Here is a 17,221-nt window from a genome sequence, read left to right on the forward strand (position 1 = left end):
CGAGGGTTAAAGGAAGGCTTTCTTGGAAGAACCACAGCATTTACTTGTTCCCAGACTTTGCGAATTCGACAAGAGAGAAACATGAGCCATTCAAGGAATGCAAGAAACTTTTACATCAACGGAAGGTCACTTTTGCACTGATATTCCTGGCCAAACTTAGAATAGATGCTAAGGATGGCTGTAAAACATTCACATGCCCACAGCAAGCAATGTCCTTCATAAAGTCAAGTGAGTAAATTATTTTGTGGTACTCACGTTGCAGCTGAGTGGAACGAATCACTGAAAATTCACTTGACTTGTTTCTTTTTGTGCTTATGCCTCCTACTGGCTGGAGTTTGTTTTGTGGAGTATTTCTTGCAAGACTTTGGAGTGATGGCCAGTGTGGGCCGGCTCACTGAATATTCGTTTGAAGGAAACTAAGCCTTTTCTTTTTTCTATTTGTGCTGGTACCGCCTAGCGGCTGGAGTGTGTTTTGTTGAGTAACAAACCTTCTGGACAGATTTTTCTCTGACCCCATTAGATCTATGCCTTGCCTCCACAGAATTATTCAGGATACAAAGTCAATTGGCCTAAATCCGAAGCTTTGACTCTGACAGCGTACTGACTGGTAACAGCTTTTCAGCCGGGCACCTTCCAGTGGACCAAACAGGGCATGAAGTATTTGTGTATTTTATTCCCAGCACATTTGTGTGATTTTGACCCTTTAATAAAAAGGTTTTCAAGTGATGTGGGCAGGTGGGCTTCATTACATTTATCTATAATTGGGAAGGTTAATGTTATTAAAATGAATTGTATTCCAGAATTCAACTACCTGCTACAGTCTCTCCCTGTAGATGTCCCCCTCTCTTATTTCAAACATTTTGATAGCATAACGAAGTCCTTCATTTGGAATGGTAAGCGTCCCGGATTACATTTTAGTAAGTTTCATAGGCCGATTGACAAAGGTGGGCTAGGCCTACCCAAGATTTTGTTTTATAACTATACATTCGGTAACAGATATTTGGCTCATTGGTCGCTTCCACCTGAGAGAGCCCCTCCCTGGTTTTGTATTGAACAGGAAGTTCTTGCCCCTATGTCGCCATTGCAAAGCCTTTCTATCAAACTAATTGGAGAAGTTAAGTTACACCCTGTTGTCTCACATTTTCACTCAGTTTGGACAAAAGTTTATAGTGTTTAATTCTGACATTTATTTAAATGTTGCCTCGAGCATATGGCTAAACCCAAAATTGTGTATTAAGTCTCCTTTCTGCTGGTCAGAGTGGATTTTGAGGGGGTTACTACACTCAGTGACCTATAGGAGAGTGGAGTGTTGATATCTTTTGAAAATTTGTTTAAAAATTTTGGGATTCCCATATCTCAATTCTTTAGGTATTTACAGCTGCACTACCTGCCCTGTACTATTTTGGGAGTAGAATACACCCCCCTAAAGCAGCAGATACTCTGGAAGTGGTGATTACTGCTTTTGAAAAAGGTCATGAGGTATCAGTGTATTACTCCCTGCTACTTCAGAGTCTGGGGGACGGAGCTTTAACTTCTATCAAGTGATTATGGGAGAAAGATTTAAACTTGGTATTGGAGGAGGGAGTGTGGGCTAGGATTCTTTTGGGCACTCAAATTTAATTTTGCCCCAGACTCTGTATATTAGGCGATGGGGCGGTCATCAATATAGGAGATAAACACATAAAAAATTGGGTCCTAACCAGTGTTATGATCAGCAGATAGATTGTTCTAAGGGGATGGAAGTCGGCTGGAGCGCCCTCATTTCAAGAGGGGTGCACAGAAATGAGGAGGTGGCAGCATTCGAGGAAATGTCATGTAGAAGCCTGGGGAATTTAGATTAATTTAATAGGAAATGGGGCAGCTATTTGGCATTCTTGGAGGGGCAGTGGAGAGAGAAGTATAGTTTTAAACATGTATGATTATATATATATATTTATGCGTGTATACTCATGTGTGACCACAGGGATGTATGTTGAGTGTCAGGGTGAGGTTGGTGAGGTGTAATAGTGGGGTTTAAATGTTGATTCTGTGAAAATATGTTTTTCTTTTCTTTGTTAATTGTATGAATTAATAAAAACTGTTAATCAGAAAAAAAAAAAAAAAAAAACTATGTTCATTCATTAATATATAGAATGTAGCACCTTTTTTCCAATTATTATAAACTTTGAACAAAACAGATTTTCATGGGTGGGGGGTCTTTAGTGACGTTGTACACGTCAAGAATTTATGCATTTTTAATGGTTTCAATACGCATTAAAAGTGACCCAAATAACAAAATGAGTGCGCAGATTCTTAAGACAATCGGAGGTTAAATATAATTAGCACAAGCACACATTTCACAAAAAGAGGTTTGTTAGGTGTAAATTCAAAAACAACAGATAATACAAATACCTACTGTACTACTGTCTAGATTAACTATTCTTTTGAGTTTCCATGTCTAGTCTGAAACAAAATAAAGGGTAAATCATGGGACATGTGAGGTGGGTAGACCAGAGGATGTCGTCTGGGGGAATGGGGCTTGTACGAGGTAATTACGCTGCCCTCTCACTGGCATATGGGGTTTGGAGGGGGACTGGGGAGGAAGGTTACTGTTAGTAATATTGTATAAACTGATCTGATAGGGTATGAAATTGTGTGAGTGTGTGTGGGAGGGATACAATTGATCACAGGAGATGCAGTTAAGTGACCAGGTGTAAAAAGTTATTTATCTCACCTGACCACAATTGATCAGATCACCCGAGACGCATCTAAATACCAGGTGGAGACATAAAGGCAGCATAAAAGTAATCCATGCAACATCAGAGCTTAATCCATATCTTCAGAAGCGATATGATAGGTGTGGCTAAGAAACAGATCAATATTTAAGACATAATCAACACCACTTTTATTTTTACTTTCAGTAAATGAAAAAATTTGAAAGTTGAGATTTATAGTAAAAAAAAAAAAAAAAAAGCACTTATATATGAATCTGTTTGGATGAATTTTGAGCACAATAAAAATTAAATTTCAATTTCCACGTTAAATGCCTGTTGAACATTTATTTTGTGTAATTTGCGCTATCTAGTGGCCTTTGAATAATCACTCGAATTTGTGCAACACGAGCCATCCACGTAAAATATGTAAAAGAAAAAAATATTTGATTCAGTAGATTCATACCAAATACATTTTATATGAACTTCACTGGAAGCATTTTATTGGTAATTATCAAAAGAATCTGTAATATAGATAAATGTAGAAAGATTCAGTGTTGTGTCGCATCATGTCACTAGAGAGCGACAAAACCCTTCAGTTCATCGAATCTGCACGAGACGTAAACAAATCGCGCTGAAGCGGTGAATTATGGGATATCTTCTCTCGGCGGCGCGGTGCCGTCATGTCTCCTGAAGATAAACGGCGGCTACTCGTTATTTGCGCTGCTGTATTCTTTCTCTTCCTCCTTTTACTCGTTTTGAGCTATATACCAGCTTACTTGTACATACTTTTTATCTCTGTCGTTTCTTGTGTCGTTTATTTTCACAAAGCAGAGGAGTTGCAACTCTTCGAAAGACTAGGCCTTAATCCCCGACGTGGACTGAGCGTTCCGCCAGCTCTGCTGCGCTGGTTACCGGGCAGTACTTTGAGCGGAGTCACGGCCGCCGGCAGAAACAAGATTCGTAAAAGTGATGCGCGTAATTCCTTCGCGTCACCCAGCGAAAGACATTTTGTGGGCTTGTATTATAGAAGAGACAATACGCTCAGTGACTCGGTGTTTAGCCCTCGGGATATACTCATGGGAAGTTACCTCGCCAAGGCTGGAGAAAGTCCCTCCGCAGCGGCGAGGCCCGCTGGAGGCTCCGGGACTTTAATTCACCCCAGAGATCAGCTCCGGGAGAGACTCGCACGACCGAATCATGCCGTGCACACCCCTAACAGAAGGCTGTCATTCGGGTAAAAACCTAATGCTTTGTCCTATCGGCCAGAAAACACGTGGATTGCTGCATGGATTATCTTTGCTTATTCTGTCTACAAACGCAAATATTTATTGACATAAGTTATTTACATATGTTTTCTCTTTTATAGCTGTACATGACATGCATCATCAAATAGCGTTGTGTTTGCACACGTTAAGGTTTTTCAGTTGTCCTAACATGCATGTTGTCCCAGTTTTTCCCTCCATGATTTGAAAATGTGGGAGTTCTTGGCGCTGGTCAGGCGCAGGGCTCCACCTACACCATTTCAGATACTTTACACTACACGTGTAGGGTTGAATAACGCTTCCCCCATGACATAACATGTAATTAATCCGAAGATATTCGTTTTTAATTCGTGTTTACATGTCATAGTGCTTGTAAATCTTGTGCGTGCAATAATCTTGAGATTTTACAGTTATACTTTGTCCTAGAAATTGTAGTAGGTAATCACCTATCTTTAGATTCCGTTTAAATTGGTACATTGTTGTCACCATACATTAAGTTTGTACATTTTACATAAGACCTTCTGATGAGCTAATATGTTAATCATTTTTCAATTCCATCAGGGACCCTGTGGGTGCAGTAAACCGGTTTAACATCACCCCCCACAGATATTACCCCCTTCAGCAGTCTGGGACCTCTCCCATTGGAGTAATGCCACCTGCAAAATGGGATGAGTTCCGAAAGAAGAACATCCTCACCCAACGCAATTCCCCAACCATTCACAGCCCGGTCACAGTGAAGATCGCCAAGCCAGACCCCACTCGTTCATCATTGTGAGTCAATTTATGTGTAGACTGTGTTTGTTAGACTTTTGTTAAAACATATGAATACATGTATAAAAAGAGTACACGTTTTTTTCTGCCGTAGACCAGTAGTTCGATTAAGTATTCATATTTGTGATCATATTTCTTGCCAATACTAAATTAATATGAATATGGGTATTTTAATTTATTGTAAATGCTCTATTCTTACATAAGGCCTCCTAAAAGTTAGTTGACTTTTTCTGGTTATGTTTCTAGTTTCAATCACCTGAACTCCCCTGGGGCTGTCACGTCCCCTGGGATTGGAGCACAGGCAGACCCCTGCTCCAGAGAGACTGTTCTGAGCGTGCTCAGAGAGAGCAGGAAGAGGGAGGTGGACGAAGAGGACAAGAGTGCTTCCTCTGGGCAGAAGAGCAAAAGGAGGTATGCTCTTGGAAGGGATGTGATTTATAAGTGAGGCCTCTCAAAAATTCTCAAGGAAGTTGCCGGAGTTATAGAATATTCCATTACATCATCTCAGGATCTGAAAATAACACCCTCCAAATTCTATTTGGCTGAACTTTGCAGCATCATATGCCACAGTGGCGGGTGCTTTTATCTTTCTATCAGTTTGTCAGCTTGTAAAATAATGTTAGACGCCGTTTCCACCTGTTATTACGATGCATCTCAGGCGATCGCTGTTTACGTCTGGTCACTTAAAATGCGTCTCCTGTGACCACTTGTGTTTGGATTTAGAGGGGAGGGTCTCTGTTTCACGACGACTGCATGATCAGAAAGCATAATAAAGTCAGAAAAGACAAGGCACAAAAAAAACGGTGCACTGTTTCTCCTAGATGTGGTTGAAATTGAATCTAAACAAGCAGAATTATCCATTATTTTAGTGGGATACCTGTATTAAAGGAGCTGTTGATATCAGATACACTATAGAAGATCCGCGAAGATCTTGTGATTTGTGTATGTATCCACTTTTTGAAATATACAGATCAGACGATTATTTCCCTTTAAAGCTGTTAATGTCTAAAAAGTTTAAATTCTTGATTTAGCGCAGCAGTTGATTGTCAGGTGAGGGAGCGCTTCACTGCAGCCAGTGTCAGAATCAAATGATTCCACCATGAAATCGAGTCCCCTGAAGGTGACTGTTTAATATTGCAGACATATATATATGACAAGTTATTGTGACAATAATAATTATATGACAATAACTTGACCAGCTTCACTTAGTTAATGCACATGTTTATTAAAAAACAAATCTATTATACGTTAAAGAAATATTTTAGGAAAGTTGGTTTTAGCTAAATGTTTTTAAATGTACTCAAACCTGCTCAGGACACAATTATTTTTCCATCATAATAGCTGGTGTGCATATACGGTTTTAAGGTGTGTAGATATGTTAAATATTTTTTAATATTGTGGTTCAGCAGGCTAATTATGTGGCACATATTGCCAAATGTAAGCTAACTGTAAAGCAAACGGAACAAGAAACGTTTAACTGTTCAATTTAAGCTGTGATGATATGTTATTATGTGTAACATATGATCTAAAAATCATTACGTTTCATATTTACAAAGTTATATCATGGTTTGTACAAGGATCATTTAATAAATTAAATGTGTTTATTTTCGGATATACACGACAGACCACTACTAATGCGCATGGACGGCGCTGTCACGTGGCACCTGTTACATTTGTCAGCGCTGTTCAGAATGGGTCAATCACATAATTGTTACAGGAGGATTTAAAAATACATATTTTATTGACATTGCTGTGACAGATTTCACAACTATGAATCATTGCAACTATCAGTTTTAATTAATTATTACTCTCCAGAGTGAAAAAATTTGATGAGATGTAAGACGTTTGGTCAGTATTTGAACGCAGAACAATAGAGGATTCGGTTTTATGTAAAGACAGATTTGTCTCACAAAAACGTATTATTTCTGGCCACATTGGGTCAGTATCAAAATATGTTGACAAAAATGTTCCTTGACCTTTTTAGTCGTGAAAAAGCTTGCAAATAGTGGGAAAAAAGTAAAGGGTATCATTCTGTAACCTAATATTTAATGATATGGCTTGACTCTTTTTTTTTTGCAAATATTTTAGAAAATATATTTGAAATTGTCAATTGCCTGAAAAAATCCTTGTCCCCTTCATCTGGTGCACAACTTCTATGACTTATTTATGTATTTATTTTTACTAAAAGCATTAGTGTAAGGCTGAACAAGTGTGCAAAAAAATTAAGCAATGCGAGATGAAATTTTCTTTGTGTTGTATGTGAATGCACCATTAGTGTTAACTTGCTGCTTTCGTGAAACAAAATTAAATAATAAAAGAAACAACAGCCATGTTGTCTTTATGAATTAGAAATAATGTCAATATGCTATAATTTTTGTGAATGACCCATTTGCAATTTGGGTCAGCTCCTTACATAAATCTGTTGTGTAACTAGGGTTGCAGCAGTATAACAGTTTCACGGTATACTACGGTTTGAAAATTGATGGTTATCATTCCATGTACATTTGCTTATCTACGGTATTGAGAAAAAGAAAAAAAAAAACTCAACCAGATGGAGAATCTCACCTGCGCATCTACATCTCTTTTCCTCATCGTCTGCCCATCAGACTCGTCAACTTGGCGCCACACACACACGCAGTGGAGAAAATGTCAGAGAGAGGCGAGGGGTCTGTCAGAAGTGAGTGTGTGTGTGTGAGTTAAAGTAGTGTTTCTCATCTGGTGGGTCAAAGGTCTATTCGGACTGGGTTGCGGACAGCAGGGAAAGAACAATGCTATGGTTCTCCCATTGAAGATATTTCTGCGGCCGCCCAACTGATAGCCTATGTTGGACTGCCGAGACAGATTTAATGATAATCTCGCAATCAGCTAAAGGCTTCTCCTCTGCACTTTCGCACGAGTGTAATGGATCCTGCTCACACTAATTATCTGCTCTGGTCTCAGGTGTGCGCATGCAACAACCGGGCTTCCCTCAAGCGCAGACCTCATAACTGATGTTATTAAAATGTATCTCATGCCATTGCAACCCTATGTGTGACTTTAGAAAACATGGAACATAGCAAATATGCACTACTGTTTACAGACCCATACAGATGTCAGATGCAGACCCATTTTCTGAATCCGTTTTTTTTAATTAATTGACTCGCCTCAAATAAACCAAGAACTGTTACTGAATTATGTGCACTTAGGACTCATGAGAGTTCTTTACTGTTTGTTCATGCACCAATCATCCACAACATTTAAACCACCTGCCTAATATTGTGTAGGTCCCCTTTCGTACCGCCAAAAGCATTCTGAGATAATATTCTTCTCACCACAATTGTACAGGGTGGTTATCTGACTGCGGAGGTGGGGGCGTGGTTGAGCGTGGTTATCAGCTGCTTGTCATTGCCGAGAGGGATTTAAGAGTGAGCCAGATGCCAGAGAAGAAGAGAGCAGCACACGCACACTGAGTTACCGTAGACTTTGTCAGTTCGAACCAGTCTGGCCATTCTATATTTTCTACCAGACTGTCTAGCACCAACATTCATCCATGCGATTATCTAATCAGCCAATTGCAGGGTTTTTCCTGGCTTAAAATGAGGCAGAGGTGGTACCATACTGATCGAAAAAGTGACGTTAAAAACAAGTAAACATTGGCTTTGCATTAATACACTCCTAATGACCAGGCAACTGAATACTAGTGTTAATTTTGTCTGCCTGTTTTTTTTACTAGTCTTAGTCCTGTGTCAAAAATTTGTTGACAAAGTCTGGGCATTTTAATGTAGTTTTAGTCAATGAAACTGTTGACATTTTAGTAAAATTTAATCATATTGACATTTTAGTCACTGAACACTGTAAACATTTTTAGCCATAAGAGTATATTGATAAGCATTTGTCAATCTACTCCATCCAAAACATACGTGTGTATGTGTATATATATATCTTACATACACACACACAAATTTTATTCTTGTTGTCATTTTAGTGTTATGTTTCACATATGATTTATCTTAACATGATGATCTCATCAATGACGCAAAACATTGCGAGCTGCAGACAGCGGAACTTTAAATCTCTCCCGGTCTCGACTCCCGCTCAGATTGGGTCACTTCTGCGACTAAGTGAAGCAGCTCTGACTGTACAGAGAATGACAGTTTTGGAGTTTGAGCTTATTTACATGTCATGCTCCAGTATTATATGAACTTTAATTAAGGATGAAATAAAGATGTATCTCCAAGCTGTGATCTATGATTCAATCAGACACTCAAGTTGCAGTGCTCATCTCGTGTGTCATCATTATAGTTTTATATGATCTCATGTTATGTTGAATGACATCAAGACTATTCAGTAACTGAATTTTTTTATTATTATTGCAGAGATTTGCAGTTTCAAATGACAATCCACTGAGTGCTACGCTTGTTAGTATTTTGTAGATAGCCGGAGGCAGCACAAAATTTGACGGAGGTGGCCGCCTAGTAATTCTCTATGCAGGAAAAACTTTGAATTGTGAACCTGAATTGTGTGTTAGCAGTGCAATGCATAAAATCAGGCAAATACAGGTCAGGAGCTTCAGTTAATGTTCATATCAACCATCAGAATGGGGGGAAAATGTAATCTGTGATTTGGACCGTGGCATGATTGTTGGTGCCAGATGGGCTGGTTTGAGTATTTCTGTAACTGCTGATCTCCTGGTATTTTCTCAAACAACAGTTGCCAAAAACAAAAAACATTGAGTCTGCAGCAGTTCTGTGGATGGAAACACCTTTTTGATGAGAGTTCAAAGGAGAATGGGCAGACTGGTTCGAACTGACAAAATCTACGGTAACTCTGGTAACAACTCTGTACAATTGTGGTGAGAAGAATATTCGGGTTGGTGGTGTTTTGGCAGTACAAGGGGGACCTACGCAATATTAGGCAGGTGGTTTTAATATTGTGTCTGAACCGTGTATGACAACATGTAGTTTAAAATAAAAATTTAGTTTTGTTGTAATAAGCGAATAATCTGTAAAATAATTCTAAATGGACTCATTAAATATTTTATAAATAATACGACAATACAATTCTTTAAACCATTTCAATTTTAAACATGCTTACAATATTGTTTATTTGTCTCATGTCTGTAAAATGCAATAAAAATGAATGGCCAGTAATAAAACTAGTTACCTTGGCTGGTGGGATTAAAAAGTCAATTTTGGACCCTGCATAATCTTTGCTTTTTAGTTTTTTGGATTGCAGTTTTATGTAACACCGTGTCCTAACTACACGCGACGCGATAAAATTCCAGCGACAGCAAGTGTGTCTGTCCACACTAGACACGACGCGACTGAGACGCCACACGTCAATCAAAAATCACAGCCATTCAGAACAGCGTGTGGGCGGAGTCTCTCTGTGAAAGCGCACTGCTGGCCCGCACTCGCATTGGAAATGGGTAAGGACATAATCAAATCAAGAAATAACATTATTAAAAATCAAAACATTAACAAAATATACTGACTACCTCTGAATATCTCTACTACTGAGCAGCTGGCGCAGCCAGATCTGCTCTCTGCGCCGAGTGTGCACAGCTCGGACTATTGTCATTGTCATTGCGACTCCCCACCCTGCCTGTATTTCAGTATATTGTCTGGAATGACACCCCTGGATACAGGGACACAAATCGTCATGCCTATTCACTCTACTTTACATTGAAAATAAAGCGGAATTTGTTTTACACAGGGTGATGCGTCATTAGTAGCCTACTATATCTAAATGCTACATTCATTCATTCATTCGCTGTAGATGAAAGTCTAAACTTAACTTACCATGTGTATTCAATGCTTCAGCTATACTTCTCCAGACAGAATCCTTTTTCCTGATGTCTTTGTGGAATTTGTGGGATTTATCGTAGAGAATTGAATGCCTTTGAACTTCGACAATCAGTTCCTCGTCGTCATATTTGATGATTAAATATTCATGACACGCAGAACTTCCATCCAATGAGATCTCTGTGTGGGCGGATCTGTCAGCCGCGACGTCGCAGAAATAGGAACCGTTTCTAAATTAGAAACTTCGCGTGTCGCCGTCGCGTCTGGTTAGGACAAAAACTGTTAACATGGAAAAGATACCTTTTATCGCGTGTCGTCGCGTCGCGTGTAGTTAGGACACGGTGTTTTGAGTTTTATAATCACTGAATAATTGTCTTGTTCCCATCAGGCGTCATGACAGCAGTGGAAGTTCTCAGTCTGCTTTTGAGCCACTTCTTGCAAATGGAGCTCTTTCTCAGCTCGTGCCGAAGTAGGTCATTTAATAGCCCTAGATTTCACATTGCCTCTGTCTAAATGTTGTCCATTGAGTTACTCCATTAAACTCTTATGTTCTCTTAGGTTATCTGTTTACCATTGCATTTGTCCTCATCTCTTAGGCCTGGCAATCTGAAAAGAGGGATGAATTCCTCCCTCATAGAAGAATCTACTATGAAGAGATCTCGTACCTCCTCTATCAGCTCTGTGAGTGGTACTCCTATTCCCAGTGGAGTGCCTGGATCTGTCCGTAATCCTATTCGCAGTTCCTATAGTTCATCACAGTTTTACCCACAGGTATAACCCTTCCCACTTAAATGTATCTCAAAGTAAACCTTAGAAGAGTTATTAGAAGATTAGGAGTTTTCTAAAATGAGTATATACAATAAATATTTTCATTGTTAACAACGATATTGATGGTTATTCATTTGCTGTTGTCACGGGCGGCTCGTAGGCTGCAACAATAAGGGAGAATACACATTGGATATCTTGCTAAAAAAAATATTTATTAAAAAGGAAAGAAGTAACTAATAACATAAAATAACTGGTAATTAAAGAGAATAACAAGTCTGAATCAGGGAGAGGCACTTGAAGACTGGCAAAGAGCTGGTTTTAAAGGGGTCATGACATGGTTTTTTTTATTGTATTATTATGTTCCCTTAGGTGCAATTATAGTATTAATATATTTTTTTTTAAGAAAAACTTTTAAAATCTAGTGATTTATGACCTTTTCCCACCCTGTTTCTCATCCTCTGATTCAAACAGTCTGTTTTGGGGGCGTTTTCCATTTAAGACTTCAGTGTTAACGCCCACTGTTATGATTTGCTAACGTCAGTGCCTATGTATCAATTATTGACGCTCCCAGCCAGAACAATATGCAAGTAAACTAAGTAAAAACACTGTGATTATTCATAATGAATGAAATTGCGCTTTAAAAAGTAGTTTAAAGTTTAAAATAGATTAGGCCTACTTACAGTTTAGCGTCGTCGTTGTTCCCAGAATAGTCGGCACGGACTTATCTTTGAGCAACAGTTTTCTGGCAAAGCCAGCATCATATTGAGATTTGTTCTCAAAACAGTCATCCTTAAAATGTACAGAACAAACGCTTAAGTTAACACTGCCGTGACTGGAACGTCCGCAAAAAATAAACTGCATCCATTTTTCCCTGACGTCTGGATCTTTCGGCAGCTTATTCAGAGGTTTTGTTTGACCACAGCCAGGAACAGCACATCTGTGTGGCATCGTAATTTTCCTGTGCACAAGTAGTCTCTGTCAGAGCTCGCTGTCCATCGACTGAACACTTGTGAGGCGCACGGCGATACTGAAATGAGCGTAGCTGTCTTGCGCTTAAAGCGTAGTTATCTTGTGCTGGAGGCGGTCATATGCAAACGCTGTTACGTCACTTCTAACCGACACGTCACTTCTAACCATGAATCCAGAACGAGCTGTATTTTGAGCTTGATTAAATAAATGATTCGTTTAGAATGTGGAGGACGTCTTAAAATATTAAACTTGCAGGACGTTTTAATGATACAAAGACCTCTTATATACCAAAAGATCAAGGCAAATTTGGTTTCTCATGTCATGACCCCTTTAAAACCAATGGAACCCTCAGCAGCAGTGAATCCTGTCAAAACGAATCATTGGGGTTCATCAGCTCCTTAACTCTGCCACTACTAATCTGCAAAACAGAGAAACAACATAAATAGAAAGCTAAAATCCAAAGAAGGGTTTGTAACTATTTTTTTTGTTTGTTTTTGTTTATATATAGCTTTAGCTTTGTACACTCTTGTATTTTCAGAGAAGAGAAGCATCCAGTCTCAGTTTGTCTCCTTTCACAAGCCCTAGAGGATCTCGCTGCCAGACTCCGGAAAGAGCTGCTAAGAAAGCAAGGTATGTGTTAAGCCCACTATATACACTGTAGGATTTTTATAGTCCTTTAAGATTGTTGCTTGTCAGACTGTACGATATGAACGCATTGATATTGCCATAGCACATTTTGCGACATTATGTAGACTGTACGACACACATCGTAGCCTACTGTGGTCCCAATCGTCCCAAACTGTGAATATGACTCACGTTGCAGAATAGAAGTGAAACCACAATATTTGCCGCCTCTTTTTTTTTTTTTTGTGTGAGCATTAACTAACAGTAGCTCCTGACCTGTATCTGCATGGTTTTATGCAGCGATGCGACACGATTGGCTGATTAGAAAATCGCATGGATGATTGTTTATGCCAGATGAGCTGGTTTGAGTAATTCTGTAACTTCTGATCTCCTGGGATTTTCACGCACAACAGTACAATTGTGGTGAGAAGAATAGAATCACAGAATGCTATTCTGAGATGCAGTTTGGTGCTGTTTTGGCAGCACAAGGGGGACCTACACAATATTAGGCAGGTGGTTTTAACGTTGTGGCTGATCGATGTAGATTTCTGTAATTGTATTCAATTGTATGTACTGATTTGGATTAAAACGTCCCACTGCACCAGTGGTCTAAGCACATAACTGGTAATCTGGTAATCAGAAGGATGCTGGTACGAGCCCCACAGCCACCACCATTGTGTCCTTGAGCAAGGCACTTAACTCCAGGTTGCTCCATGGGGATTGTCCCTGTAATAAGGGCTCAGTAAGTCGCTTTGGATAAAAGCGTCTGCCAAATGCATAAATGTAAATATAAATTGTTCAAATTTGTTTTTAAATAAAATTGGAGTGGTGTGAATCTTAACTTAAGTTTACAGACTTTTAAAGTATATTTATTAAAAATGAAATGTAATTAAAATAAAGTTGTAAAGAAAATTCTTGATAAATGTAAAAGAAAAAAAACATGTTAAGAAAATGCAATAATTTATTTTTGTTTAGTAAGATCTGTATTTAATTCAGGGAATAATGCTTTCATATTGCTGAAGTGTTACTGTCTCCAAGTATTTTCTGCTTATTTATCAAGACTTTTTATATAAAATGAAAATAAAAAACATTGAAAGAGCTTCAGTAGAGTGATAACTGGGCACAGATTTTGCTGTGGTGGTGCAAACGAGGAGAAGGTTTCATGTGAATTAGGGTGTGAGAGTGGAGCGGACTATCTGCCTGTCGTAAAAGCAGTCGCACTATACGGCTGCATTGCTAAATGTCTGACACTGCCAGAACTTCGTCTGTGGCTAAAGATCATCACAAATTAATCTGCTGTCGTGGACATGTCACACTGAACATTGTAAGATTGCCGATTTTGCCCTACAACAACAGAAATCCTTTAGGATTCACAAAATATGTCTCAGATGGCAGAATTGTGTTTGAAATCGTACAGTTTGCACCAGGCTGTCGACAAAATATTCTTAAGACACCTTTTACCTTAATAGTTTTCCTCAAAAGCCCTAATATTGTGAAGAATTTGTGATAAATGTCTTCAAGTGATTATATTCTTATGCGATTAATTTAATAATTTACATTTTGGTGTGCTGTAGGGAGGATGATGCTACTTCACCAAGGTCCACATCCTTTACAAAAACTGATAAGGTGGAAACTGACCCTGCTCCAGCTGCAGGTGAGTCTCTTTATTAGCTTTGCACTATAAATTCTAATGTAATACAACTGTACTGCACCATTGTTTATTGGTACAAATTGCAAAAATTCTAAATGTTTTGATTTTAAATTAGTATGAACTTCTTTGTATTTGGGCACTGTTTATCTAAATTTGTTTAGTGGTAGATCATGTTATTTTGCTATGTCTTTTGTAATATATTTTATACTCAAATAAACAGTGGTTTCAAACATTGTCATTTCCCTAAATCATTTTAGTGTCTGTTTCTTTACCAGCAAAACTCACTCCAAAATCTGAGGCACCTGTTGCGATATCAACATCTAACTCTGGTGGCAGCGGTGGCAAACGCAAGCGCAAAATCCAGCTGGTCACCGCAAACAGAGCAGATCAGATTTCTTTTGTTAGTAGAATACGTGCTTTGCATATGAATTGTAACCACACATTTGCACAATAGAACTTAATTTCTGACATGTTTAGAGAAATAAGAGTTTCCTGAATTTGATTTTGCCGTGTAGCCACCACCACCTGAATTTGGCTACACCATCACAGTAAAAGATTTGGACATGGAGAAGAAAGCAGCTCTCAGTCAGATACAGAAGGTTCTGGAGGACCCTGGTAAGTTCTGTTAACTGTCATCAGGAATGATTGGAACTGATGCAATGTAAATTACAACACACTTTTTTGGGGGGGCTTTAGTCCTAACTTTAGTCTTTTTAAGTGCTTCATGGGGTTTTTTTTTTCATAATTGTTCAACTCAAATGTGATTTCCAAATCTTTTTCCAGAACCAGAGATGCCGCCTCCAGTGACTAAACCTGCCCAAGCTCCTGCTCCCTCTCTTACCCTTTTCTCTCATTCAGCTCCAACCTCCTCATCTGAAACTGCACCGGCTTCAAGTGCTGCTCCCTCTCTGGTTTCTCTCTCCACACCTATATCTGAGACAACACCAGCCACTACTACAACCCCAGCTCTAACCATTGATCTCACTGTCACTGCACTCTGCACAGCCAGCACTGCACCCCTGATTCTTACCTCAGCCCCCTCAATCACAACCACCCCACCTGCCCCGGCCTCCAGCATTTCGAACCCTCTGCTGGAGTCTTTGAAAAGCATGAGGAATAATCCGCTTCTCAGTGCTCCTTCTCTACTGGGCACTACAACTGCAGGTATGCTATCTGATTTGAATAGTTATGCATTTGGTTTTATAAATATTATACACACTCAGCTAGGGATCAAAGTGAAGTCAAATATATTTATATAGCACATTTAAAGTTGACCAAAGTGCTGCACAATTTGATCAACATAAATACACAAACAAAAAATTAATTTATATAATGCTAAAGAATAGAGATGAGGTCAGATAATTATTGGGGAGCAAGACCATGGAGGGCCTTAAAAACAAAGCGCAAAAGCTTAAAATCAATCCTAAACTTGACTGGTAGCCATGTGATGTGTTCACTTTTCTTGGTTTCTGTTAAAAACCTAGCTACAGCATTTTGAACCATCTGTAAACGCAAGATTCACTGTAGGGATCCTACAATCGATCGGCCAACAATCGCATAAACCAATCACCCTTGTCACAAAAGATGCGCAGCTCCTTTAAATGGTTAGTTCACCCAAAAATGAAAATTCTCATTCACCTTAAAGCCATCCCAGATGTGTATGTCTTTTCTTCTTCAGCAGAACCATAATTTTTTATAAGCACATTTCAGCTCTATGTCCATACAATGCAAGTGAATGCGTGACATCAGGCTGCTGGCTGTTTGATGGTCTAAAAGGCATATTTAGGCAACATAAAAGTAATCCACATGACTCCAGTTGATAAATTAATTTCTTCTGAAGCAAATCGATAGGTTTTTGTAAGAAAAAAAATCAATAATTCAACTATTCCTTTAACGTCTTCCCAATCCTGTAAAATTAGCCTAAAACGCCTAATCAAGGCATACCCAAAGTAAATTTAAAGCTGTTCTTGAACCGTTTGGAGTACATGCATGGTTTTGGTCACATTTGAAAGGGGACACTCTGAAGTTTTTTCCCCAGCAGAATTACTGTATTCAGAATTACTGTAAGTGCTACTGATTTTGAGTAATAGAAGTTTGAACACAATGAAATAGAAGTTTGTTTTTCTGCCTGAAATTTTTTTTTGCATTCAGATGCCTGCAGATGACTATAACTTGTAGCTATTAGCTTGAGAACACAATGGGATCACAGCATGAAGCCTTACCTAGTCCAAGTTCAAATGTTATAACAATACCATAAAAAATGAATATTTTACACATGTTTTTCTAAGGGTACACCCAGGCGTTTTACAAAAGTGCCTTTTGGATACTCCAAAAGGACCCTTTGGTAACCTAGGACAAAAAGGCTACTACTTTTGAACGCTTCAACGTACAGTCATAATTTTGGGCTCTAATGAAAGATGACACTTAGAGCTATCATATTCCATATCCAGATCCACTATTAGTTTTGCTGACACAGAGTAACTGATGCATAAACACATTAGAGTGCCTTTTCCCTTCTTGAAACTAAATGTTGTGCATATAAAAGAGTCAAAACTAGTGCTATGGTGGACAATTTGTTTATATAAAAAATACACAACAAACTATTTACATGAATTTTTACACAAAGTATTTACAAACCATTATAAAATTGTACATGTTTCTAGCAACATGCCAGTCATTGTAGCAGTCACATTTGGGTAC

The 17,221-nt window shown here is 38.7% G+C and overlaps 1 protein-coding gene across 1 annotated transcript in view; it reads left to right on the forward strand.

The window, feature by feature from the left end:
• The first annotated feature begins 3,359 nt into the window (after positions 1 to 3,359).
• The window catches only part of LOC127637131 (nuclear envelope pore membrane protein POM 121-like), a 37,481-nt gene continuing 23,619 nt past the window's right edge, over positions 3,360 to 17,221 (forward strand). Inside the window, exons 1-10 of the mRNA XM_052118052.1 lie at positions 3,360 to 3,927; positions 4,517 to 4,726; positions 4,973 to 5,137; positions 10,898 to 10,978; positions 11,106 to 11,280; positions 12,785 to 12,876; positions 14,445 to 14,524; positions 14,797 to 14,921; positions 15,037 to 15,136; positions 15,305 to 15,685. Coding sequence (XP_051974012.1) covers positions 3,374 to 3,927; positions 4,517 to 4,726; positions 4,973 to 5,137; positions 10,898 to 10,978; positions 11,106 to 11,280; positions 12,785 to 12,876; positions 14,445 to 14,524; positions 14,797 to 14,921; positions 15,037 to 15,136; positions 15,305 to 15,685 — 1,963 coding nt within the window. The 5' untranslated portion in view covers positions 3,360 to 3,373. The remainder of the gene's footprint in view (positions 3,928 to 4,516; positions 4,727 to 4,972; positions 5,138 to 10,897; positions 10,979 to 11,105; positions 11,281 to 12,784; positions 12,877 to 14,444; positions 14,525 to 14,796; positions 14,922 to 15,036; positions 15,137 to 15,304; positions 15,686 to 17,221) is intronic.

This window comes from Xyrauchen texanus, chromosome 44 (genome assembly GCF_025860055.1).
Source record: "Xyrauchen texanus isolate HMW12.3.18 chromosome 44, RBS_HiC_50CHRs, whole genome shotgun sequence".
In the NCBI taxonomy this organism is placed as follows: Eukaryota; Metazoa; Chordata; class Actinopteri; order Cypriniformes; family Catostomidae; genus Xyrauchen; species Xyrauchen texanus.